Below are 25180 nucleotides of genomic sequence, written 5' to 3' on the forward strand. Positions count from 1 at the left end.
ATCCCATTTTCCCCAATTCTCTTTAACTTTGTTGCTGACGCGTTGTCATGCATTTTGTCCCGGGCTGCCTCGGCGGGCCATATTTCCCCTGTCATCTCGCACTTAATCCCGGATGGAGTTTCGCACATCCAATATGCCGACGATACCCTCATCATGGTTGAGCTTAATGACTTGTGTTTAGCTAACCTGAAGTTTATTATGCTCTGTTTCGAGGCTCTCTCGAGCTTGAAAATCAATTTCTCTAAGAGCGAGGTTCTTGTGACTCGGGTGAGCGACCACGAGGCTTTGAGAGTCGCTCAACTGCTTAACTGCCAACTTGAGTCATTCATGTTTAAGTGTCTTGATCTTCCTATCGCTCCTTTTAAACTATGCGCCAAAGATTTCGCTGCTCTTGTTGCTAAGGTGGGCAATCGGGTCATGCCCTGGCGTGGCAGGTATAACTCTGATGGTGGCACGGTGTGCCTCACCAATGCCGGCCTTACGTCTCTTCCCATGTTTACTATGGGCTTCTATCGTCTCATGAAGGGGACGCACGCGGGTTTCAACAAGCATAGGGGTGCTTTTTATTGGAATTCCGCTGACAATCGTCGCAGATATCGGCTCGTTAAGTGGCAACATATCTGTCGTCCCAAGTCTTTTGGTGGATTTGGCATTTTGAATACATCCATCATGAACAAGTGTCTCATTATCGAATGGTGATGGAAGATGTTTACTTCGGGTCTTGGTTCTCTCTGGTTTCCCCCGTTGAAAAGCAAGTTCTTCCTTAATTACATATCGGTTTTTGCCCCATCCTCGGGTGGCTCTTAGTTCCGGCGTGACCTTGTTAAAGTGTGTGACGATTCCAGGGCTCAAGTCAAGTATGTGGTGGGGAATGGTTCTTCCATTCGGTTTTGGCTAGACTAGTGGTGTGGCGATTCGATTTCAGCTGTTGCCCTCCCTACTTTATTGGAGAGATTTACGAAGCTATAATAATCATGTAAATAAGAATCATATAATAATTTAAAGAAGACTCAAATCTTTTATCATGAATAATCTCAATATAAACTCATAATTCATCAGATCCCAATAAATGCACCGCACAAAGTGATTACATCGAATAGATCATCGCGAAGATACGATGAACTTTGTATTGAAGAACATACACAAGGAGAGAAGACATATAGATACTAGCTATGGAGTCGTAGGTTTGTGGTAGACTACTCACACATCACCATGGAAGCAACAAGGTTGATGTAGAGGCCCTCCGTGATCGATCCCCCTCTGGCAGAGCACGAGATTAGGGCTCTATATGGGCACACGACGGAACAAAGACTTGCGGGTGCGGAAAAAGTGGTTCGGGAGCTCCCCTGGGGTTTTTAGAATATATGAGGATTTATAAGCCAGAGAATGAGGTCGGGAGACGAGGGGGTGGCCCACAAGCTAAGAGGCACGACCACCCCTAGACGCGCCTTGTTGGCTTGTGGGGCCCTCGTGTGTCCCGCTACCTTCTCCCGAAGCTTTAAGGTCTTTTTTGGTCCAGAAAAAATCATCAAAAAGTTTCATGGTATTTGGACTCTATTTGGTACTGTGAACCTGAGAAGACAAAAACATGCAGAAAACAACAACTGACACTTGATACTAGGTTAATAGATTAGTGCTAAAAAATAATATGAATCAACAAATAAATGCCCAAAAAGTATCCTATAATGATAATATTATAGCATGAAACAATAAAAAAATATAGATACGCTGGAGACGTATCGGAGACATTGTCATCTTCAATGCTCCTAGGGCCCCCTACACTATGAAGGTCAATAAGGGACAAAACATAACCCTGATTGGAGGAGATGAATGAGATCGTTTCATCGCCCCCATGCATCTCGATGGGGATGAATTGATCAACTTCTCCTTCAGAAGACGAACTCCAAGGCTGGTTGTTATCTATCTCAACTCGGAGGAAGAAGATGAGGACCCACTTGATGAAGCACTCTATGCCCAAAGAATGACGAGGCTAAGCGAGGATGAAACAGACAAGCTATGGGAAAAACTTCCGCCACGTGATGCCTATGTCGGGATGCCATTTGTGACCCGGCTGACACAGACGATGGTTAACCGTCATGCCTTGGTATGTTACTTATTAGTGTATCAATTTGATGATTTAGTGTGTAGAATTTGATGATATGCTTAGTGTACTAATGTGCTTACAATATAGTAATGTGATATGCTTATAGTATAGTAATGTGATATGTTTTAGTAATGTGATATATTGATTATATTTAGTAATGTGATGGTATGCTTAATGTAGAATTTGATAATATGCTTAGTGTGTAGAATTTATGATATGCTTAGTATAGTAATGTGATATGCTTAGTATATTAATGTGATGATATGATTATAATGTAGTAATGTGACATGATCATCATTTTTTTTTGAGAAATTACCTAAGAGGCTATGTGTGAGCTGCGACGTCGAGCCGGATGAAACATGCGTTGTTGGTCTACGCCTTACCACGAGGGACTCCATCACCACTTGTGCTTACGTAGTGGACACGGATGATCACACTATCTTCAATGCGTCTGGATGGAGCAACTTCCTTGTTGGCAAGAATCTTTGAGTTGGACAGACCATCTTAGTCACTATTAGGGACATCCCACACCATGATTCGAGGATGATGATCGTCATCGACCTCCTTTAAAAGCATGTTAGTTTGCTCGTGTGTGTGAAGATTGTCGTTTACTAAATTATTACCTAGCTCTATTCTGTTTGTGAAATTGTCACTTATTATTATCTGGAAAAAAATGTTATATTAGTCTAGTTCTAGTGCCTAAAATCAAATGCTAAATTATTGTTATGTGGTGGGATTTTCTTTGGCTGCACGAAACGTTTCTGACGTGCAATGTACATTGCATGTTGCTAGGTGAATAACTATAGTGGTGTCGTTGTCCACGTGACACGTCATGAACACGTAGAATACCGCTGACATGGGACCCAACGTCATCATTATTTTTAACAATAACGTCATATTGGTGGCTCGGGCTACCATGATAGCAAAGCCTTTTTTGCTACATTATAGATAGGCTTTTCTGCATTAGTGTGAACCTCGCCTTGGGCCACGCTGGCAGCAGCCTCCACGGTGTCCGCCCCATCCTGCCCCCTCACGACCTCGTCACCTCATGCAAGTGCTCGATTTCTACATGAGGTCCTCTTAATTTTTTGGGGCGAGTTCATACACACTTCTTTTAGTTGCTATACATTGCAACATTGTGAATTGTGTTGGTGATGGATGTGATGAAATATGGTTGAAATTTGTACTTGTTTTCATTGTTGAAGGGATCAATGTGGTTGAATATTTTGAATTGTTTTGCGTTTGTATATATTTCTTTTTGCAGGGAATGTCTAAAGTTGTCAAATATTTTGGCGAAACGTTGATTCTCAATATGTACCATTGGATCACCGCTGGCGTTGCCGTCCGGCTTCACCAGACCGCTTCTCAATGACGGCAACCGCAATGCTTCGTGCCGTCCCTCGTCGGAGGCCGTCACGCGTGTTACTGATTGGTGGGCCCTAGACCATTGTTCAATTATGTTTAACGAACAAGTACAATGAAAACAGATGTAGGGGAAGAAGTTTTCAAGAACTGACAACAGTAATCTTCAGACAACTTCTCCTGAATTATATGATCATCCCGTAAAACTATTTTTGTGGAAAGTTTTTTAAGGAAGCCGTTGGAGTTACTCTTAAAGCGTTGCTTCTGCAGTTTTCTAGTTTATTTTTCTAGCGCTGGGGGGTGAGTTAGCAATTTCCTTGAGTTTTACACAACCAAACAATATCAAATCCCCTAATTTCTGCAAAGTTAATCCAAGGTTGCCGCCTTCCAAATGGGCCCTTACTCGCAGATATGATTCTTTGTCGAAACCATTTTTTTCTGGTGTGGCGCGATCTGTATTCATAGGCGGCACTTACGCGCAGTGGAATATATTTCTTTTTTATTAGAGTATCGTCAAGAAATGTCGGCTTAGAGATGATTTCTTTGCAGAAATAACATCAAAGGTGCACGGTGTTTATGGAATAACGGAATTTCATCCATCCAACATCACCATGATGCTTGGTGCCCCATGTGACAATGCTCTAAGATTCGCTTTGGGAATATATGCCTAGCAGAACCTTTTCTACAACCATAATACGCACCCATCTCTTCTTCAAGGGGCTGAGAGCAACTTCAACAAAGCGACCCAAACCATTCGTGGGCGTTTGTTTAGATCGGCTCGGGCAAAAGTGAAGATCCAATGCGTCGATTCAAATCCAAAACGCGTTCGTTTCGTGTTCATGTGGATCCATTTTCGGTCCAAAATTGCGTCTGAAATGCATTGGCGTGGACGCGATACACGCCTTCTCATGTCCGCGTTCGTCCACATGTGGCGACTGGTCAAAGCCGACATCGTCTTTATTAACGACGACCGCCCACCGTGAGGCCACGTGTCAGCGATCAACATACGTCCTTTTTTAATCTGAGCGTGCGTGGAGGGGGGGGGGGGGGGGGAGGCGGCCTCATCCTCTTCCAGAAGTCGCCCCGTCCCATCTAGCCACCCCTGCTCCCTCGCCGGCGGCAAACCCTAGCCACCGCCACCATGGGGTCCTTGTCCGCGCGTCGTCGTCTTTCCGTCCGCCTCGCCAGCAGGTCAGCTGCCAGTGCACCAGAAGAGGGGGCACTGGGAGCACCACGTCCCCTCCCCTACCCTGATATCACGCTGCCGCACGACCGCCACTTGGATCTGGAGAGGATCCCAGTGCCAGCGGTCCGTGGCCGGTTGAGGCGCATGCGGAGGAGGCGAGGCGTCGGCGGGAGCAGCTGACACCACAACAGCGGCGCAACCCCGTCTACGATGCAGACTCCCCCGACTGGTATGCATGGTTTGCGTACGAGCACAAGTAGCGGCGCAGGCGTACCGTCCATGACGTGGTGGCTGAACCGTCATCGCTCCTCATCATGCGCGAAGAGGACTATAAGGCGGAGGCGGCGTACCAGAACGTGTTGGCGTCCGTCCTGCGTGCGAGTGAGGAGGAGGTGCGCGTGAAGGAGGAGGAGGAGGAGGAAGCCGCCTACGAGAAGCAGCTGACGGAGGCAACTGCACTCTCCACTGCTGGCGACGCAGTCGTGCCGCCGCTCGCCCCGCCGTCCCCCGCTGCCCCCGCCCCCTCAGTTTGTGGATGTACGCGTGGAACGAGGTCGTGCGCGAGTGGGTCAGCGCGTCACCCGCCTGGTTGGGTGCGACGCCTGAGCAGGAGGCGGCCTACCTGGAACAGTGGTGGCAGCGATGGGTGAGGAAGGAGGCGAAGAGGCCCGACAGATCGAGCTGTTGGAGCACGAGGTTGAAGCCGAGGAGGAGGAGTGTCGCGCTTCCCAACAAGCGTCGGTGCAATCATCGACGGACGACGTCGGCGCCACCTGGTAGACGACCTTCCACTGGGCTGGCTCGTCGACCTCACCGACCTCGACGAGGAGGAGGAGGAGGATGATGCCTAGGGCAATTCGCCTCCTCATTTTTAGTTCATTAAAATTTATATTTTAAATGTAATGTGGACTATCGCCGGCCTTGACTTAAATTCTTAATTGATTGTTTATGTTTTTTAAAATGTTTTTCTCGCGCAGCTTAAAAATGAACGTTGGCCGCGTTGGACGCAAGCACCGATCTAATTACAAAAGCGGATACGGATGTTGGCCAGACCGACCCAAATGAATGAAATGCAAACAAAAACGCCATTGGTGTTGCTCTCACAATGACATTAGCCCGGTGGGCCATCCCGCCCCACGAGTTGTTGTTAATCATAATGAACAACAGAAAGGCACCATTAGCGTGACAGACGATCATGGGATGGAATGGAAGCGTGCCAAAGCAAAGGCCAAAAAAGAGCTTTTATTTCAAGACATGGCACAGCGAAAAGGAGGCCCATTCGTAAAAGGGGCGGCTAGAGTAGCACACACGCCAAGCCAAAGCCTCCTCCTCGGCACAGTGATCACACTCCATTAATTTCTTTTCCTCTGGTGTCATCCAGCAACCAACCCCCTCCCCTTGTCCACACCAGCACGCCACGCGACAGCAAAAGATAAAATAAACAAGCAAAGTTTATTTATTTATATTGCTGGAACTATCATTTTCGGTCTGTATTTTTTATTTTCAGTATTGCCGAGTCCAAGGGAGGGAGAAAGGACGGGAAGGGAAGTAAGCGTGTACTGAGGAGGGCAGGCAGCTCTCCTCTCGCAGCTCCCCCAGATCCAAAACCCAAGCCCAAGCCCAAGCCAAGCGCGTCGTCGCGTGGCCACCCCCGGAATCCAAACCCTAGCCCCGCCCCGCCCCGCCCGCCCGCTCCCGGCGATGAGGGGCCTCAGGGCGGACGTCGCATCCTCCTCGTCGGCTTCCACCGCAGGTGATTGCGCTTCCTTCCGCCGCTGCCTCTGGAGTGACGTCCTTCCGGTCGGCTGCGGTTTGAGTTTGATCCGCTCGGCCCCGCCTGCCCGGGCGAGCGGCCTCGTCGTCGAATCCGCGCCGCGCAAGGCCGCGTGTCCGCGTGCCGCCGCCGAATTTCGCGTCCCTCGCGTGCGGTCTGCGCGGGCGGATGTTCTCCTTCTGGAGTGGAGATTTATGTTTTTTTTTCCTTCTTCCTTCCTTCCTGTGCAGAGAGCTCGCGCTTCGACTCGGGTCAGTATTCCTTCTTCGGCAAGGCGCCGCTGGAGGGGCTGGAGCTCGGCGGCAGCCTGGTGGATGATGCCCCCCTGGACGGCGGCGGCGGAGGCTTCGGTGGCCACGATGACGGGGCTTACCAGCTGTCTCCTGTGGGGGAAGAGGTGCGGCTCTCACCGACTGACTTTCTACCCGGCTTCCCTGCTGTTGCTATCCTATCGTTTCCGTGCTGCGCTGCTGCGTGCTTCCTACAAAGTTCTGGTTCTGCGTGGGTGCTTGCTACTGTTCGAAAGCTCTGAAATTATGCGCATTCCATGTTTCACACAGCCCTGTCTGTGTTTGTTGGTGCTTGCTAGTAGTTGCTACTGTTCGAAAGCTGTGAAATTATGCGCATTGCATGATTCACACAGTCCTCACTCTGTTTGTTGGTGCTTGCCACTGTTGGATGATGAGTCATGACTCATGAGTGAGTGTTCTGTTCTGCACTAGGATGGTAGCTCGTCCTTTTTTGACGTACACACGGTGGTACATTCGAGTTTTGCCTTTGGTTCCTGTTCTTGTTTTTGTTTTTGTTTGCAAGGAGGGATCACAACCTCTATAGTTTTAGAGGCGGATGCATCTGATTTAATATGATAAGAATATACTCCCTCCGTTAAAGCAATATTCTAAAACGTCTTATATTATTTTAGAGTGGCAGTAGTAGTAAATTGCGTTCCTAAGTGTTATACCCCCACCCCCATCCCCCAATGTGCCTAAGAAAATCATTTTTTCTGTTCTTCTAACTGTTTAGGACTTGATTGAACAAATTTGTATTTTTCTAGAAAATGGAAGATACATTGTTAACCATGTGTTCTTTTATAAAAATAACCAGTACCGAGAAATGTAAATTGGGCTATTCTCAGAAGGAAAAGATGCGTCTACGGATTCAATAAAGTTCCTTCTGTTAGCTGCCTCCCCGTTGCTTAGTTTCAGCTTCCACTGCTCTGTAGCTGAAATGTGTTTCACTGTGGCCAATAAGTTATTTTCGCAACTAGTATAATGATATAGGAGTGACCTATCAAACCTTCGATATTACATTCCGAAATAGCTCAATTTCCACCACTTTAATACATTGAGTGTTGCCAATTTGTTTCATAAGTCATTCCGATTTCCTTATTCTGCAAGTTGTTTTCATGCCTACTTCGTAACTATGGTCACTTCTCTTTCAGTGTTGCTTTCTTTTGACTCCTGTAGACTGTAGTCATGTTTCCTATATTTTTCATGATGAAAATTTGTCTTGTTCTTATATCCTTGCAGATTGATTGCATGAGTAACTTGTCTGAAATTGATGATCTTGCAAGCACATTCGCAAAGGTTAGCAACCTATATATTAGCTCGATTACTTAAGTTAGTGGTCTTATATTTCATGAATTCATATGTTTCAGACCTATGGTTATAATATACTCCCTCTGTACCTAAATAATTGTAGTTGGGGAGAACTAGTCTCCCCAACTACAATTATTTAGGTACAGAGGGAGTACTTAATTGTCTATGGTTTGAAACGATTTAGTATGTCCAGGATGACCCTTTATGCTCTTGAAGGCTTATTACTTCATGCTCAATGCAGTTCTTTTCCCACACCATTTCATGGGTCTTTCTAATATAATATAGTCAACATATTGTGAAAAAGATAATCTATTGTTTCAAATTATGCAATCATGAAATTGACTTCTAGTTCTCCCCAACTACAAGTATTTAGGTACACAGGGAGGTTATACTAGGTGGTCCTCCTTTTTCCAGTTTTAGCCATTCATATATAAGTGGATTGGTCATGCAAGTTCAAAATATGGCATGAATCTTGGGATTGCATTCTTACATATCTAAATGGCAAAGTTGAAATGTACTAACATTTTAAAAATCAATGGAGTAGTTATAGTACTTTGTCAAATTCATTGAGCCTTGTGAGTTAAAACTGAGTATTAGGTCCTGTTTTTCCCTTTCTATTTATCATGGAGTGCTTACTGAAAAAAAAGGTCTTGTCTTCAGTTGAACCGAAGTATCAGCGGAACAGGGAATCCTGGCGTTATTGGTGATAGACGATCAATTTCTAGGGAAAGTAAGTTGCATTCAGCCCCTAGTTACTCCTGAAGCTTGATATTGGAAAAGTTTCTTTATGTTACATGCAGTCTAAACATATATATACTTGACATTTCGCCGGCAACCTTATTTAGGCATGTTTAATATGAAAGATGATAATCAAACCTTAAATATTTTCCATATAAATGTCTAGATTTTCATTTCTTTATTCCTAAAAACTGCCTGTGTTCCTGAGCTAATTATTTTGTTTCTTTAGGTTCTTTGACTACCACCGACTGGGTTCAGGAAGCAGAGTTCTCGAATTGGGTAGATCATGATATACTGGGCAGCGATGAATTTCAGGACAGCAAACAATTGTGTCTACAGTCACAGTATTTGCCTCAGTTACAAGAGTCAAAACCCTTGAGCCGAACATCATCCTATCCCCTGGAGCCACTACAACACCGTGCCAGTGAACCTATTCTGGGACATAGATCCCCTTCATTTACATCCTATCCTCCACCAGGTGGTGGTGGTGGATTATCTTATCCTGCACAAGGTCTTACACGGCACTCGAGCATTCCATCACCTGGTGCTGGTTACCAAATGGGTTCTCCAAGTTCGTCGCTTTCTGGTTCTCCATATAACATGACTGGTCTACCTCATGGACTGCGATTGGGGCGAAGCATGTCTTACACTGCTGCAGATCTGTACGCGAACAGCTTCCTGCAAAATGAATGGCCAAATCAAGCTGGTTCGCATGCTTTTGAGCATCTAAATCTACAGCCCAGTTTATTGCAGCAACAACTATCTTTTCCGAGTAGTTCAATGTCTTCGTTGCTATATTCTCAGCAGCAACAGCAGCAGCAGCAGAGGTTGTCGCTAGTTCAGCCTCCTCATCACAATTACCTGAACATGCAGCCTCACTTGTATCACCATCATTCCCCAGAGATAATAGGCAGGTTTGATCATATTCCTAGTGTGCCTTCACCAAGGGACAAGAGATCAAGGTCAGGAAGAGGTAAACACAGTTTGCGCTTTTCTCAACAACAATCTGATTCAGTTGGCCAGAATGTTGACACTGGAGGAACAAAATTCAGATCAAAGTATATGTCATCCGAAGAGATTAATACTATTTTAAGAATGCAGCACTCTGGTAGTCACAGCAATGATCCTTACGTCGATGACTACTACCACCAAGCTTGTATAGCCAAAAGATCTGCCAACTCTCAGCAGAAGATGAATTTCTCCCCTGCGTCAATAAAAGACTCCCACTCAAAGTCTAGGTCTGGTGGTGATCAGCATTCATACCTAAAGGTTGATTCTCTTGGAAGAGTGTCATTCTCTTCCATACGTAGGCCTCGCCCTCTTCTTGAAGTTGATATTCTTTCATCTGGTGATGGTCACAAGTCATCTACGAGGCCACTGGAGAAAGAGCCAATGTTGGCAGCCAGAATTACCGTTGAGGATGGTATATGTCTTCTTCTAGATGTAAATGATATTGACCGCGTGTTACAGTCTAGCCAGGCACAGGACAGCAGCTTCCAGCTGAGGCGAAGGCGACAGGTCCTCCTTGAAGGTTTAGCTACATCACTTGAGCTTGTTGACCCTTTTGGCCCCAACAAACCTGGCAATTCATCAGGATTGGCTCCGACAGATGACCTTATTTTTCTCCGCATTGTTTCTCTCCCTAAAGGACGCAAACTTTTGGCACGGTATCTCCGACTTCTTGCACCCGGAAGTGAGCTGACCCGCATAGTTTGCATGGCTATCTTTCGGCATCTTAGGAGCTTGTTTGGGGGTTTGCCGTCAGATTCTGGTGCTGCAGAAACAACAGTTAGTCTTGCCAAGACCGTGTCATCTTGCGTGCATCACATGGAGCTCAGCGCCCTCAGCGCCTGCCTTGCGGCTGTTGTCTGCTCACCGCAACAGCCACCTCTGCGCCCTCTTGGCAGCTCTGCTGGCGACGGGGCTTCAGTAATCATCAAATCAGTACTGGATAGAGCAACTGAGCTACTGGCAGATCCCCATTCTGCAGCCAGCTACAGCAGGTCAACCCGTTCTCTTTGGCAGGCATCGTTCGATGCTTTCTTTGGACTTCTGACGAAATACTGCGACAGCAAGTATGGGAGTATTCTGCAGAGGTTCACCATGCAGGGATCCGACTCAATGGGCGGACCTGAAGCCTCGAAGGCCGTCAGCAGGGAGATGCCCGCCGAGCTGCTGCGTGCAAGCCTTCCACACACCAGCGAAGAACAACGCCAGATGCTTCTTGACTTTGCCCGGAAGTCTATGCCTGTGATCGGCTACAACCACTCGGGCGCGAGCGGCGGGCGTCCTGCTTCCGAACCTGTTCCCGGTTAAACTATGCGCCGCTTGTCTTTCAGGCAGTGATTAGGTGCCTCGCAGGATGTGTGCGAGCCTGGAGAAGTTCCATTGGCTCGGATCAAGTTTGACAGTGCCTAGGATGGAGATTATTAATTTTCTAGAACAAGCATTCTCCTTCGTGCGGGTGTATAATACCCCCGCCTGATGGTTATATATCCATGACAGATTGTCCGTGTATGTACCCTGTTGTAACTTGTGCAGTGATGGAGGAGATGGAAACCTAGTTTTAACCCTTATTTTCTCCGGTGAAAAACAAGGTTGTGGGTCGGATAGCAGTGGCCGTGCGAGTAGAGTTTCTACACTGTCTTGTGTTTGCTTCTTCTTGTGTGAGTGGTGGCAGTGTTGAAGCTCAGTTTGCTCCATCTACATGCATTGTGAGATTGATATGCATACATGCGTGAGATCCTTTGTTTGTGAGCTTCATGTGATTCGTGTCTTCTTCTCTCGTTGCCTACTGCTGTAGCATTCGTCAGGTTTCGTGTTATATTCTTTTGCGGTTGGCGCTGCAAAATCGGGCTTTTTGTTACTGGAAATTTGTGTATGCAGGTAATTTGGCACACCGCTATCATGTGCAGGCAAGAAAAGCAAATGACTGAAGATCGTATGAGCTTTGACAACAACAACGGCAGACTGCTGCTACTCACAGGTGAAAGCCTCGGCCGGCGACGGTCAGCTCCCCCGGATCTCGACGCGGAGCCGCCGTCGCCTTCTCCCCGCCTCCGACGCCGCGCGTCCAACACGGCACGGCGTTGGCCCCATCGCACCCACCACACACACACACACATAAGGTCAAGAGTCAAAGCTAGCTGCAACTGCAAGCCGGTGTCAGTTAAAAACACGGCGAGGCTTCGGAGCGACCACCGTCTCCCCGCGAGATACCCATCCTGCCCTCCGTGTCACCCCGTGCACTCCGCCTCCCTCCCAGGCGCCAGATCTCAGGGGCGAATCCGTCACACCCGAAACCCCTCTCCCCCCGCCGCTTCGGAACCATCGCCCCGCGCCGCGCTTACCACACAGCGGCACAGCGATGGCGCCCTAGGGTTCAATTCAACCGGCCTCGATCCCTCCGCGCGCCAACAATGCAGAGCTCGCTCGCCCGGCCTCCGCCCCCGCCTCCCCCGCCGCGGGCCCGGGGCTTCCTCGCTCGGCCCAGCCCGGCGCCGGCGGTGAGATGCCACGGCGGGTCGGCGGCGTCGTCGTCGTCGGCGTCGGGATGGGCCCCGCCGACGCCGTTCACGGGGAGGGACCCGGAGGCGAGGAAGCCGGCGTGGCTGCGGCAGCGGGCCGCGCAGGGGGACAAGTACGCCAGGCTCAGGGAGTCGCTCGGCGAGCTCAAGCTCAACACCGTCTGCGTCGAGGCCCAGTGCCCCAACATCGGAGAGGTACTTAGAATCGATCCGTCTTCTTGCCACGGAGCCGCCGTGCTCGTGGCTCGGGCCAACGTTTTCAGCGATTCGGTGATGATTTTGCATGCTGCAGTGCTGGAACGGGGGCGGCGGCGCCGGCGGGGAAGGGGACGGCATCGCCACCGCGACCATCATGCTCCTCGGCGACACCTGCACCCGGGGCTGTCGGTTCTGCGCCGTCAAGACCAGCAACAAGCCTGCGCCGCCGGACGCCCTCGAGCCTCTGAAAACAGCCGTCGCTGTTGCGAGTTGGGGGTACGGTCACTGACATGTATCGGCATGCTAAGAAGAAGATGGTAGTAGTACAAATTATCTGATAAACGGTGTTTCTTTGCAGAGTGGACTATGTTGTGCTGACAAGCGTCGACAGGGATGACATCCCTGATGGTGGAAGCGGCCATTTCGCCGAAACAGTAAGGGCTCTCAAGGTTTGTCCCTGACGCCTTAGCTTGCTGATTCAGTCGGTGAATCTACCATGTGATAGTTTTGGGGGCTTCTGTTCAGGAGTTGAAGCCTACAATACTGGTGGAGTGTCTGACCTCAGATTTTCGAGGCGACCTCGAGGCAGTCGCGTCTTTGGCAAACTCTGGCCTAGATGTGTATGCGCACAACATCGAAACTGTGAGGAGTATGCAGAGGATAGTTAGAGATCCCCGAGCAGGGTAATGCGCTTCTCTCACTTACTTTTTACTGTATGTTGCTCAGTCTATTGTGCTCCACATCATTTCGTGCATACTAACTAGGAGAGTCCTCTAAAGCACTATATCGTCAATACCCTCATCTGAGTTCATCAAACTCATTTACAGTACTCTAATGATTGGTAACATGACATCTGTAACTTCAAAACCTGCATCTTCACTGATAATTCTAGAAGCAATCACAGAAGGGAGATCACTAATGTCATCATATTAGCATCTGCGGTGTAACTGCTGCCTTATTTCCAGTCTGTTATCTCTACAGATATGAGCAGAGCTTAGCGGTTCTGAAACAAGCAAAGGCTTGCAAAGAGGGCATGGTGACCAAGTCCTCGATCATGCTTGGTCTAGGTGAGACAGACGAGGAGATAAAGCAAACCATGGCTGACTTGAGGGCCATCGACGTTGACATTCTGACCTTGGGACAATATTTACAGGTGTGATGTTTAGCCCAGTTATTTCAGGAGAATGTTTCTCGAACTTACAGTGTAATGTTTATAATTTATACTACCCTGCTGCCCTTGTGAATGCTGTAACACTGAAATCTTCTTGATTATACAGCCAACAGAAAAACATTTGAGGGTCAGAGAATACGTGACTCCTGAGAAGTTTGATTTTTGGAAGGAGTATGGGGAATCTTTAGGATTTGTGTATGTTGCTAGTGGACCTCTGGTAAGCATTACATATAGCTGATTATGCTTTTAGACAATAATATATAATGTTTGAGACAAGGAATGCCAATGCTTATTTTAAAAGACAATTTTTACCATTGCCCACTCATCAAGACGGGGAAACCGTTGTTGTTTTGCACTGTCAATAAAACATGCCTCTGCTATTCAGCTTGTAAAACCACACAAGAGAAAAGGCTAGCACTCCCTGTCGTGTTAGTTACTGGTGGTAGAATTGTATGCAGTTTTGTCGTTGCTGCTATTAGCGAATTACAGGAACTCACTTTCGTATTTGTTGGACGTTTTCAGGTCCGGTCCTCGTACCGCGCGGGGGAGATATTTGTCCAAAATTTTGTCCGACAGAAAAAAGCCCAGCTTGTGTCCGCTGCATCGTAATCTGATCTGATGGTCTCCGGCCGATTCTATCCCATGTCAGAGTTTTCTACACACAGGAAGAGTTAATTTTGTTTGTGGCCTGCAGAACGGAGCGCAGTGCAACGTTGACCATTCTTCAAAGTTCCTATGCTCCATTGGCGCTCGTCGGTTTTACGATTGCTTACATCTTGCATTCAGTCATAACGTAATTTCTCTTGTCACTCTGGCGTGTTCCGTTTTTACCTGTTCGTATCAGTTGTTTAGACAGATAGCTGTATGCCTGTATGTGATGCTTGGTCTATGATTTGCAGTGCTATATATAGTGGTGTCCTGATTGTTTCTGAAACACAAGGTGTATCTTGTCATGGGTTCTAGAGTTAAGAGTTGTCACTTCGTGTAGTGTCTAAACTGGAACATTTGTATACTGGTGTGTGCCAGCTCTCTGCAAACCGAGTACTTCTTACAAGTACTGTATGGCCAGACCATATACGGCGTTGGTTACGGTGAGGAGAAACCTGTGCGGGTTCAAAGAGGACTGAACTCATGCTATGCGCTTAAACCCCAACCATGAGTCCGAGTGAACCTGAACTTATGCTATATGCTATACGGTTCTCAGGCTAGGGGGTAGGGTTTCTATTATATCCTTGCAAGTCTAAGCAAGTTAAAGACAGATCTAGTAACACAGTGATCCAGATCATGGAAGGAAATCCTACATGTAGAGAAATTGAGCAGGCCTTTTACAAGTACCTGTGTTGTGGCTGGAGATGTGCTGCTCGTCCCATTGGAGCTGATATGTATGTCATGAGGTTTCCTAGTCCTAGGGAAGTAGAGAAAATATGTTTTCGTGAACATAGGAACCTTAAATCTTGTGGGGGCTGCTGTGGAAGTGCCACAATGGTCTGCTGATGTGGGCGCCAAAGGAATCCTGAATGTGGCATGGGTGAATGTGATTAACATTCCTACTGATGAGAGGAGTGAAAGAAATGTGGCCTATGTGGGTGCTTTCATGGGTGTTGCTCTGGAAATTGACGTGCCTGTTGGAAGTTGAAAATAAGAGAGATAATGAGAATTGTTAATCTTAATTGATGAGAGTGTTGTTATGTATACGATGCCAAGGGGCGGTTCTCTATAGGCGTCCACACATGAAGATGGGATCAACCGCCGCCGACAGTTCCTGTAAAGCAAGGATTAACCTATAATTAATTCTACCCCCCCCCCCCCCCCCTCGCCTCCTAATCACGGCTTGTACTTCGTGGGCATCTTCATCTTGATAGAAACTCCTCCAAAAATCCGGTGGAAAAAATATGAGGAGAAAGTGTTTGATATGTTGCTAAAATTTATTCAAACCCGGTGGAAAAATAAGGAAAAAATGATGCAACATATATTGATTATTGTCTCTTTTAACTCAATATGAGAAACTCATAGAATTTAGACGACAATAAATATGTTGTATATACTTTCCTAAAAAACCCGATGGGGCAAACAAAAAGTATGATATATGATCTCATGTTGATATTACCCCGTTAAAAACCTTTATGAGGCCCCATCAAAAAGTATGACATATGATCTCATGTTGATATTACCCCGTTAAAAACCTTTATGAGAACCTGTATAGTAAACTCATGAGGCTTCGTTCGGTTAGGCCTCCCCCGTCAGGATCGACGCCGAAACCCGGTCAAACCCCGTGGTTTTGCCCCGACCGGGATTAAATACCTGTGAACCAGTTAACTGTTTTTGGTTAAACCCGACCGGGGTTACATCCCGTCCAAGACCGTCGGGTTTCAGCAAGGAATCAACCCCCACCTCTCCTCCCGTGGAATCAACCCCCGCCTCTCCTTTCAAAAAACAGAAGACGCCTTTCCTCTCGCGAACCCTAGGCGACAACGACGGCGGCGAAGGTGCCGGTCGCGGGGACGGAGGGCACGGCATCAGCGGGAACAAAGAAACGCCAGCCTTCCGCGAGCGTTCTCCCTTCCTCCTCCATGAAGCTACCAGAGGTACGTACTCCGCCTCGCCTGCGTTTCTCGGCCAGGTCCGTGCCTAAATCAACCGGAGCTGCCGCCGGCTGCCTTTGTGTGCCAGATCCGTGCAGAGGAGAGCTCCCTTTGGATCCAGAAGGGGAGAGGACGAGACCAGGAGGAGGGGAGGAGACGGGTGCAACGAGGAGGTGAGAGCAGGAGCTCGACCTGGGAGGAGCTCGACCTGACCTGCAAGGCCAACGCCCACACGAAGGTAAAAATGTCACCTTGTTGTCCCTTAGTAACATCCACTCAGGCAAAGAACACAGACAGAGATTACCAGCTCGCTTTTATGCTACTATAGAAACCCGTAGATTCTTGCCAGTTTTGAGTGACCTTGCAGCAAGCATACTTGTTGTGCAGTTCAGTTCAGTTAGTCCACTCAGTGCACAGAAAAGAAAAGCAGGTACATCACCCTCCTCACTTGTTGGGCGTTGTTTTTAGCTGAAAAGCCTCCCCAAGTCGCCATTTGTAGCTGAGATTACCAGCTCGCTACACATAGTTTAACTGCAGTCATATGGACGTGCTCTGGTATATTGCATATATGAACTTGTCTGTTGTTTGTTTTGCACAAGCAGATGTACTTAAACTAGAGCACGAGTACGCGTGGAAGTGTTAACTCGCTGTACTATCTTTCATTCAGAATGTACCGTATTATGTAATGGCCCTATGTTGTTTGTTCCTAATGTACTAAAAGACTAGTATCAGGATGCCAAACGCTGTGTGCTTTTGCTAACCTGTTTCAGTTAATTAGGAGTTAACATCTGAAACTTTTGCCAATCTGTTTCAGTTAATTAGGAGTTCAGACTTGGTAATGGTCTGAAGGCTCTGAACTGCTGTAGGATTATAGAGATTAATCAGTACAGGTTGCTGAATCAAATCAGTAGGTGGTCAACAGGCACAACGTTGCGACTGTTGGATTTATGGCTGGATACTAAAATCCACTCTGAACCTTGCTTCATATGGAAACTATTGGTTTCCGTTCTACTCTGCTTTCATTCAGATAACAGTTCTTCAATTTAATAGTACTATATGCCGGTAGTTAACTAGTGGATGACTTTGGAATTTGAAAACCAAAATCAGTTCAGTCTGCCTAGTTCAGCTTCACACACAAGATAATAATTTCTGCTTTTGAGCCTACTGTACGTACTTGTTTCGAGTAACCCCTAAACAAGATTCAGGTTCTGTTCCACAGCACATTAAATTGTTTTCAGGTTTCGTACATCATCTTTCTTTTTTATCTTCTTATCTGTTGTAGTAGTGATAACTAGTGGTCTTTTTTTTTCTTTAGTCATAAAATGGATTCAGATATGAGGGATTGCATTAGGAAGAGGGAGGAGGAGGATGGCGAAATGATGCTATTTGTTTTCCCTGCACTATATTTGATGGAGACTAGTGGAGTTGCTAGTAGGGAGCCGAGGATTCGGCGTCATACGTCGTTGCTAACAGGCGAGATGTTTGTTAATGAGTTACTCGAAGGAACACATCAAAAACTGCCTGGTAGCATTTAGGATGGAACCTCATATTTTCAGATCATTGGTTGGTTATCTTCGACGCGAGAATTTGGTGACTGACACTAGAATTAAAGTCGAAGAGAAACTAGCATCGTTTCTATGGATGTTATCCCACAATTCTTCATTTGAAGATCTTCAAGTTCATTTTGGTCACAGCGGGGATACTTTCCATTGGCACATGAAGAATTTCTTCAACATCATCCCTACTCTATCTAAGCATTTCTTGAAGCCTCCAAATCCTGATCAAGTACATCCAAAGATTCAATCCAACACGAGATTCTTTCCATATTTTCAGGTTTTTGCTTCGTCAACTTCCATCCACATCGGGGCCATTGATGCTAACTTGTACTATTTTGTTGTAGAACTGCATCGAAGCCATTGATGGGACACATGTTCCCATAACAATTTCAGGAGAAAAGGCTGCACCGTTCAGAAATAGGAAAGGGACCCTCAACCATAATGTTATGGTCGTGTGCGACTTCGACTTAAACTTCACCTTCATTTCTTGTGGTTTGGAGGGATCCGCGACTGATGCTAGAGTTCTTCGCTCAGCACTTAACAATGGGTTTCAAGTACCTCCGGGCAAGTTTTATCTGGTTGATGGCGGTTATGCTAACACTCCTTACTTATTGGCACCGTACCGTGGTGTTCGGTACCATCTCAAGGAGTTTGCACGCGGTCGCCGTCGACCCCAAAATCATAGGGAGCTCTTTAATCATCGGCATGCCGTGTTACGAAATCATATCGAACGTGCATTGGGAGTCTTGAAGAAGCGGTTCCCAATTCTGAAAGTGGGTACGCATCATCGAATAGAGAATCAAGTCAAGCTTTCAGCAGCAGCGGCAATCTTACATAACATCATTCGATCTCACCAAGGAGATGAGCATTGGTTAGATAATCAACCAAACAACATATCTCCCATGAATTTTGTGGATCTTCTTGATGGCGACAATCCTCAAAATCATCAAGTCAACCATGAAGGCAATAACCTTAGGGATGCAATTGCTCATCAGATGTGGGCATATTATCAGCGGCAACCTTAGGGAACAATAAAGCTTTGTAATAATTTATCACTTTGAAACTTGTTTTACTTTCATCTCATGTTATAAATAGTCACTTGGATACTTGTTTTGTCCAGAAATCATTATGATGTCTGCTCGAGTATCACCAAGGTTGAACCTCCTGAAAGAAGTTGCCGAAAGTTGCCCCCTACAGGGAGTGTGGAAAAGAGGAGGAGAGGGTCTCCAAAAGGTAATAAACTAGCTCTTGTACAATCTTAAATATTTCTCTAGCTATGTGAAAATAGTTAAGATAGAAAAAGGTACATTAACATGATACGTGGAATGCAGAAGATAGAGCACAATGGAATGCAAGCCTTGAGAAAGATCTCATGGACTTGCTTCATGAGCATGCTACACCTGAACACAAGGGTCAAAATGGATGGAGCTCTGAAGCATGGAATAAGATAGTGAAGAAATTCCACCAGAATAATCCATATGCTAGGTACGAGAAGAAGAAGATCCAAGAAAAAGGAGAAAGAGTTGAAAAGAGATTATAGGATGATTAAAGAGATAAGGAAGCAAAGCGGTGTTTCATGGGATGACCAGCAGTGCAAGATTCCAGCAGATCCACCACTTTGGAAAAACATTATCATAGTAAAATGTCATTGTTATTCCCTAAACATTTCATTGTTTTGTTGCATGCTCTAATCTCATTGTTTTTGTCAACTATGCAGTCACACCCTAAAGCTGGAAAGTTCAAGACAAAAGGTTTCCCTCTTTTTGACGCTTTGGGAGAATTGCATGATGGTCAGTTATCAACTTCATTCATATACTCATGTCATTGTTTTATGTTTGTTCAGTCTTTTATTTTGAAATCTTATATTCGATTGCCACTTTAACTTGTAGGCCAAACTGCTTAAGGGACATACAACTTCACATCTATCGAGTCATCACAGTACTCAACCCAAGCACAACTCGAGAATCTGGGAGGAGCTGGTGAGTATGTTCGCGAGAATCATGGAGAAACATCATACCATGGTGATAATATTGGAGGAGAACCATCAGCCAATGGTGAGAATCTTGGAGAAGAAAGGGTGCAGATTGATGAAGATGTTGAGGAGGTGTTTGTGCAAGAAAATATTGTTGTGGAGCCCCATCAAACGCAACCAAGTTTGGCTACATCACCCTCAAGAAATGGACAAGAAAAAGAACCAAAGAGGCGGAGGGGGGCAAATAGCGATGTGGCTGCAATGATGGAGAAGTACTTGGAAATAAGGGCGAATCAGGTGGAAGATGAGAGGAACAAGTCAAGGGTTGTGGACGAGTACTCTATCAAAAATTGCATTGATCTGCTGAAAACAATGGATATCACACCCGAGGAAGAAGTCAAGGCTTTCCGAGTGTTCAAGTTCCCCGAGAATCGAGAGATTTTCATGAGTGCCAGACCGGAGACCGCTCTTATGTGGCTGAGAGCAGAAATGGAATAACTCAGGTACTCACATGAAGCTCCCTTGTTTTTTTTATCAATTGTTGTTTACCCTGCTCATTGCTACTGTAATATAACAATTGCAAAATGTGTTGTTCTAGCCTGAAATAAAATAAGTAAATAATACATGACAAATATTTCAAATATGATAGTCTTATTTTTTAAGAAAAAGGATATTGGGATGGGTGAGGAAGGAGATCAGTAGATAGATTGGGGATTTTTAAGAGAGTGGGGCTGCTCTTCATGGTTGATTTATTATAGATATTGGATCAGTGCTTGGGGCTGGTGTGCTGGTTGATTGAAATGCATGTATGCAGTTCCAACCCACTGTGGTTGTGGTGCTGCTGTTATTCTTCAATATTTGAGATTATTAGTTCATGATTATTCCTTGGTTGTTGATTGCTAGAAGTAAGACATCTCATATTTATTTCTTTGTTCATTTATATTAGTTCATGATTATTTCTTCAGTATTTCTTTGCTCACACTGAAACATATTAGTTCTTTGTTCATGTATATTAGTTCATGATTATTTCTTGATTGTTGATTGCCAGAAGTAAGACATCTCATATTTATTTCTTTGTTCATGTATATTAGTTCATGATTATTTCTTCGGTATTTCTTTAGTATTTCTTTGCTCACATTGAAACATATTAGTTCTTTGTTCATGTATATTAGTTCATGATTATTTCTTGATTGTTGATTGCCAGAAGTAAGACATCTCATATTTATTTCTTTGTTCATGTATACTGCTCAGATATTAGTTCTTTGATATGGACTAACTGCCTTTATTGCCAATGCAGTGCATCAATCGCTATGGAAGCGGCATCGACGAGATAAATTATGTAACATTTGTAGTATATCTTCAACGATTTTGGAGAGATTGTAAGCCATTTTCTAAAAGTTGATGGACTCTAGCTTAGAATAACTGAGAATTTTTAGAAATATTTTGCTGTCTATTTGAGATAAATTTGTATGACATATACTCCAGCTTCGTTTGGGTGACCGGTTGTCTTTCAGTATACCGCTCACATATTCGTTTGGGTGACTGGTTGTCTCTTAGTACGGATTAGAAGGGGAGCAACCGAACACGTACTATGCACACAGGGATTTCTATGGATGGGGAATGGTGGGGGTGGGTGACATGATGGGGATCACCCAATCCCTGGGAGGGTAGAATCCACACTTGGATTCTACCTTGGGTAACCGAACGAAGCCTGAAGGGGAAAAGAGTATATGATGCATTGAACATGAACAATTCATGAAGATACTCTCCCTGACTCTTACAAATTTTAAAATCGTCACATACCAATTTCATGAGCATATTTCTAGAATGTAAAAGTTGATAGAGACTTCATGAACAAATCAGTCACATGATTTGACATGCAAGATATGCAATATAATGATATTGCTTATCGTGTAACCTGTTTACATTCGGGTAACCCAAGAAACATTATCTTTGAAAAAATGGTTGATGAATATAGCCACGAGGTGGCTACCACACCTAGTAGGAACATTAAGCTTGTCTATGATCTTACACAGCGGGGATCTGATCAATGTATACAATGGTATTGGTGTTTAGATTTCTCCGAAACTGAAAAATCAGGACAAGATGTTTGATGCCTTTGGAGATTTTAATAGATATTTTTGAGTCCCAACAAATTGCTTTTGGTGGATCCAACGACATTATGAAACATTGAGTCCCAATATCTCATTTCCATCGTCTCTTGGTCTAAAGATGAAGAGGGAGTTACGATGACGCAAAGGGGATCAGTCGTGCTGGACCCGGAGGGGGTCATGGGTAGGCGGCGGCGCTCGATGAAGAGGAGGGATCTCGGGGTGGTAACGGAGCTCGACTAGGGGAGGAATAGATGTAACGATAAATCCTGCGTAAGGCCTTGTTTGATATTAGTGTATTTTAGGGATCCTGCGTAAGGCCTTGTTTGGTACTAGTGCATTTTAGGGAGCTGGACTAGCTGGTACTAGTGTATTTTAGGGAGCTGGACTAGCTGGACTAGAGGAGGGATCCCGCGTAAGGCCTTTTTCGGTATTAGTTTATTCTAGGGATTTGGTGGGAATTATTTGAGTCATACCTTTAAATCCCCACATATCCCAAAACATCGTTTGGTTCTAGTGTATTTGACATATTTCATCCTTGTATTTTTCTTACAAATTCCCAAACTCTAATGCATTTTCTTAATATCCAATACACTATATCTACTAGTGATTTGAAGGGATAAGGTGGAGGTTGGGATTTTCATTCAATTCCTGCATGGATCATCCCCACCAATCCCCTCAAAATCCTAGTATCAAATAAGGTCTTATGCGGGGAAGAAATCTACAAACACCTACCTACGGGAAACAACTAATTATGTGCTCGAACATGTAGATTAAGCAATTACCTAGTTTTGGTTTAGGTAATTTTTCTTTACCTAAGGAATTAGAGCATCTACAGCCGGATCCATTAAACCCTTCTTAAACGCTCGGGCAGGTCGCCAGGTCACTGCTCGGTCACAAAAAATCGATTCAGACGGGCCTCTCAATCCGGCCTCAAACATTCGGGCTGTCTGGCACCCCTCATTTTCCAGTCCAAATATGGGGCGGATATGGGAGAGCCCGGGCGCGTCCGTCACGTCGGACCGACGGCTTGGCCCCATGCGGACTCACCGGGAAACCGGACAGTCCGACGAGCGCCTCGACCGTCGGCGCGGTGTGAACGCCTCATGGTGCCGCTTCGGCTCCTCGCCCAAGGTCGGGGCCGACTATTTAAGCCGTCCGACGCCCCCAACCCTAGCACATCCGCTTCCTCCTTCTCTCCGCCGCCACCCGAGCCCGTCCGCCTCATTTCACAGTTCCCTCTCCGTCAGGATGGTCCGACTGCTCATCATCACCTACGCATCGCTCTGGGTCTCCCTTTGAACTCGCCGGAGACGAAGGAGGAGGAGGAGGAGGACGGTGAGTAGGGGCAGCAGCAGGAGGAGGAGCAGTCGGAGGCCCGTGGAGGAGGCTCAAGGCAGAGGCGGAGTTCGTCGTTGCCCAATCGGAGGAGATGGTAGAGCAACAGGCCATCCTAGATTCCACCCGGGATGAGGTCGAGGTGGAGGCCAACCGCCGGCTCATCCCATAGAGGCAAGCGGAAGCCGACACCCTCTTCGACGAGCTGGACGCGGAGATTGAGGCGGAGGAGGCCGCAACGGAGCAGCCGGAGGGATGGAGCTCCAGCAGGCAGCCATTTATCCGTCGAAGGGCACAAAAATCGTCGACATTTCCGAAGAGGAGTAGATAGGTTGTACGTAGTACATAGGTTTCATTTCTTACATACGTAGTACGTAGTGCATCCTGCCTGCCATCTTGACGGGATTAATCACGGGTCCGGAGGTCGCAGCGCAGCACAGGTCAAGGTACGCCGCCGGAGCCCGGAAGCCAAATCTGTTCTGGTTCGGGTTTGCCCCAAACCGACTTCAGCACGTGTTGGAGAGACCAGCTATTCCCTACTTGTATGGGGTGACCTTTGCAAACTCCGCGGGTGTTCAGGTTTCATCCCGTCCCTAGATGTTGCATCTAACGGTGGAGCGCCCAGTCCTTCGGAGGCTCGGACACTTTCCCGAGACCGACCGAGACGCACCCTCTGCTCACAAAAGATAAATAAATATCGACGCACGCGCACCGGTCGTCCGCGGTCCGCTCACACATATCTCCTCTTCCTCGCGATCCAGCAGGACTCGGGCGGCGCCGGCGGCGACGGATCTCGGCGAGATCGGAGATGTCTTACCTGCTCCCGCACCTTCACTCGGGCTGGGCGGTGGACCAGGCCATCCTCGCCGAGGAGGAGCGGCTGGTCATGATCCGGTTCGGCCACGACTGGGACGAGACGTGCATGCAGGTACGCTACCCACCCCCAACCAAACCCTAGTTCACCGGATTCGTATCAGAAATTCGGCCTGGGTTCCTTGAAATCGGGCGAGGGTTCGCCGTAGAGATGGCGCACGTAGACCGTGCTAGGTTTAGGTTTCATAGCCTCCGGGGATAGTTGGTCAATTTGGAGTAGGGTACAAGTGGAGGGGGATCTTTGGATGTCTCCTATTGTTGAATAAAAATCTTCTATGTGTGCCGACAGCTGGTTGCTTGACGAGGTTGAAGGAGAAGTAGAAGTAGCCATTATAGTCGGAGGGAATTAGGGAAGGGGCGCTTTTCTTCTTTTATCCACGGCCAACTGGCTCATTACCTTGTGCGAAGGGTTGAATTTCTTTTCGGTTTTATATTATATTGATTGATTGCAGGCTTGCGGTCTAGCTTCGTATTATCCTTTTGTTCTACATCAGTCTAGCATTGTTGTATCTTGTTCGACTTCATTGCGAGTTTCTGACTGTCCACCTGTTCATGTTCAGATGGACGAGGTGCTGTCAGGGGTGGCTGAGACGATAAAGAACTTTGCGGTGATCTACCTTGTCGACATCACCGAGGTCCCCGACTTCAACACCATGTACGAGCTGTACGACCCGTCGACGGTCATGTTCTTCTTCCGCAACAAGCACATCATGATTGATCTCGGGACAGGAAACAACAACAAGATCAACTGGGCAATGAAAGACAAGCAAGAGTTTGTTGACATCGTGGAGACTGTCTACAGGGGAGCTCGTAAGGGCCGTGGTCTGGTGATTGCTCCCAAGGATTACTCCACCAAATACCGTTACTGAGGTATCTGTGCCTGGCTATATGGCCTACTGTGAAATGCCTGTTCTCATAAACCTATAACTCAGGCTGTGACCCTTTATGTAATGTTTCTCAACTTTGAAAGTGCCGTGCAACTTGTATTTGTATCTTGAATATCGACGTGTCATAAACCTGTAACCCTTTGAAACATGACCTACTGTCTATTGGTATGACTGGGAAAACAGACCTTTGGTTTGAACTATGT

General features: G+C 46.5%; 4 protein-coding genes across 5 annotated transcripts; all 4 read left to right on the plus strand.

The window, feature by feature from the left end:
- Positions 1 to 6145: 6145 nt before the first annotated feature.
- Positions 6146 to 11519, plus strand: LOC123447445 (protein PAT1 homolog 1-like). Its single transcript, XM_045124050.1, has 5 exons — positions 6146 to 6405; positions 6657 to 6823; positions 7956 to 8012; positions 8685 to 8754; positions 8992 to 11519. Exons 1-5 carry the CDS (start codon positions 6354 to 6356, stop codon positions 11076 to 11078), a joined length of 2433 nt encoding a protein of 810 aa, XP_044979985.1. The 5' UTR covers positions 6146 to 6353; the 3' UTR covers positions 11079 to 11519.
- A 171-nt stretch (positions 11520 to 11690) lies between these two features.
- On the plus strand, positions 11691 to 14592 carry LOC123401300 (lipoyl synthase 1, chloroplastic-like). The gene is made up of 8 exons (XM_045095078.1): positions 11691 to 11843; positions 11948 to 12484; positions 12582 to 12763; positions 12846 to 12936; positions 13013 to 13170; positions 13469 to 13640; positions 13765 to 13875; positions 14181 to 14592. Exons 1-8 carry the CDS (start codon positions 11691 to 11693, stop codon positions 14265 to 14267), a joined length of 1491 nt encoding a protein of 496 aa, XP_044951013.1. The 3' UTR covers positions 14268 to 14592.
- Positions 14593 to 16078: 1486 nt separating this feature from the next.
- On the plus strand, positions 16079 to 21280 carry LOC123447454. 2 transcript variants are annotated; one of them, XM_045124061.1, is made up of 7 exons: positions 16565 to 18073; positions 18141 to 18837; positions 18917 to 19029; positions 19128 to 19433; positions 19514 to 19586; positions 19686 to 20271; positions 21066 to 21280. In XM_045124061.1, exons 1-2 carry the CDS (start codon positions 17729 to 17731, stop codon positions 18819 to 18821), a joined length of 1026 nt encoding a protein of 341 aa, XP_044979996.1. In that variant the 5' UTR covers positions 16565 to 17728; the 3' UTR covers positions 18822 to 18837; positions 18917 to 19029; positions 19128 to 19433; positions 19514 to 19586; positions 19686 to 20271; positions 21066 to 21280. The 2 variants fall into 2 exon arrangements, 1 of the variants encoding a protein (XP_044979996.1); XR_006631505.1 differs by lacking the exons at positions 16565 to 18073; positions 18141 to 18837; positions 21066 to 21280 and adding exons at positions 16079 to 16243; positions 16329 to 16478.
- A 2645-nt stretch (positions 21281 to 23925) lies between these two features.
- Positions 23926 to 25174, plus strand: LOC123447468 (thioredoxin-like protein YLS8). The gene is made up of 2 exons (XM_045124076.1): positions 23926 to 24145; positions 24651 to 25174. The coding sequence occupies exons 1-2, from the start codon at positions 24026 to 24028 to the stop codon at positions 24957 to 24959; spliced, it is 429 nt and encodes a 142-aa protein (XP_044980011.1). The 5' UTR covers positions 23926 to 24025; the 3' UTR covers positions 24960 to 25174.
- Positions 25175 to 25180: the final 6 nt, after the last annotated feature.

Source organism: Hordeum vulgare, chromosome 1H (assembly GCF_904849725.1).
Source record: "Hordeum vulgare subsp. vulgare chromosome 1H, MorexV3_pseudomolecules_assembly, whole genome shotgun sequence".
Lineage (NCBI taxonomy): Eukaryota > Viridiplantae > Streptophyta > Magnoliopsida > Poales > Poaceae > Hordeum > Hordeum vulgare.

Coding starts and splice junctions, on each gene's coding strand:
- LOC123447454 (XM_045124061.1), top strand. CDS start 17,729: ATGAGTTACTCGAAGGAACACATCAAAAACTGCCTGGTAGCATTTAGG. Junction 18,074..18,140: donor GATTCTTTCCATATTTTCAG/GTTTTTGCTTCG, acceptor ATTTTGTTGTAG/AACTGCATCGAAGCCATTGA.
- LOC123447445 (XM_045124050.1), top strand. CDS start 6,354: ATGAGGGGCCTCAGGGCGGACGTCGCATCCTCCTCGTCGGCTTCCACC. Junction 6,824..7,955: donor TGTCTCCTGTGGGGGAAGAG/GTGCGGCTCTCA, acceptor ATATCCTTGCAG/ATTGATTGCATGAGTAACTT. Junction 8,013..8,684: donor TTGCAAGCACATTCGCAAAG/GTTAGCAACCTA, acceptor TCTTGTCTTCAG/TTGAACCGAAGTATCAGCGG.
- LOC123447468 (XM_045124076.1), top strand. CDS start 24,026: ATGTCTTACCTGCTCCCGCACCTTCACTCGGGCTGGGCGGTGGACCAG. Junction 24,146..24,650: donor GGGACGAGACGTGCATGCAG/GTACGCTACCCA, acceptor GTTCATGTTCAG/ATGGACGAGGTGCTGTCAGG.
- LOC123401300 (XM_045095078.1), top strand. CDS start 11,691: ATGACTGAAGATCGTATGAGCTTTGACAACAACAACGGCAGACTGCTG. Junction 11,844..11,947: donor GACGCCGCGCGTCCAACACG/GCACGGCGTTGG, acceptor AAACACGGCGAG/GCTTCGGAGCGACCACCGTC. Junction 13,641..13,764: donor CCTTGGGACAATATTTACAG/GTGTGATGTTTA, acceptor TTGATTATACAG/CCAACAGAAAAACATTTGAG.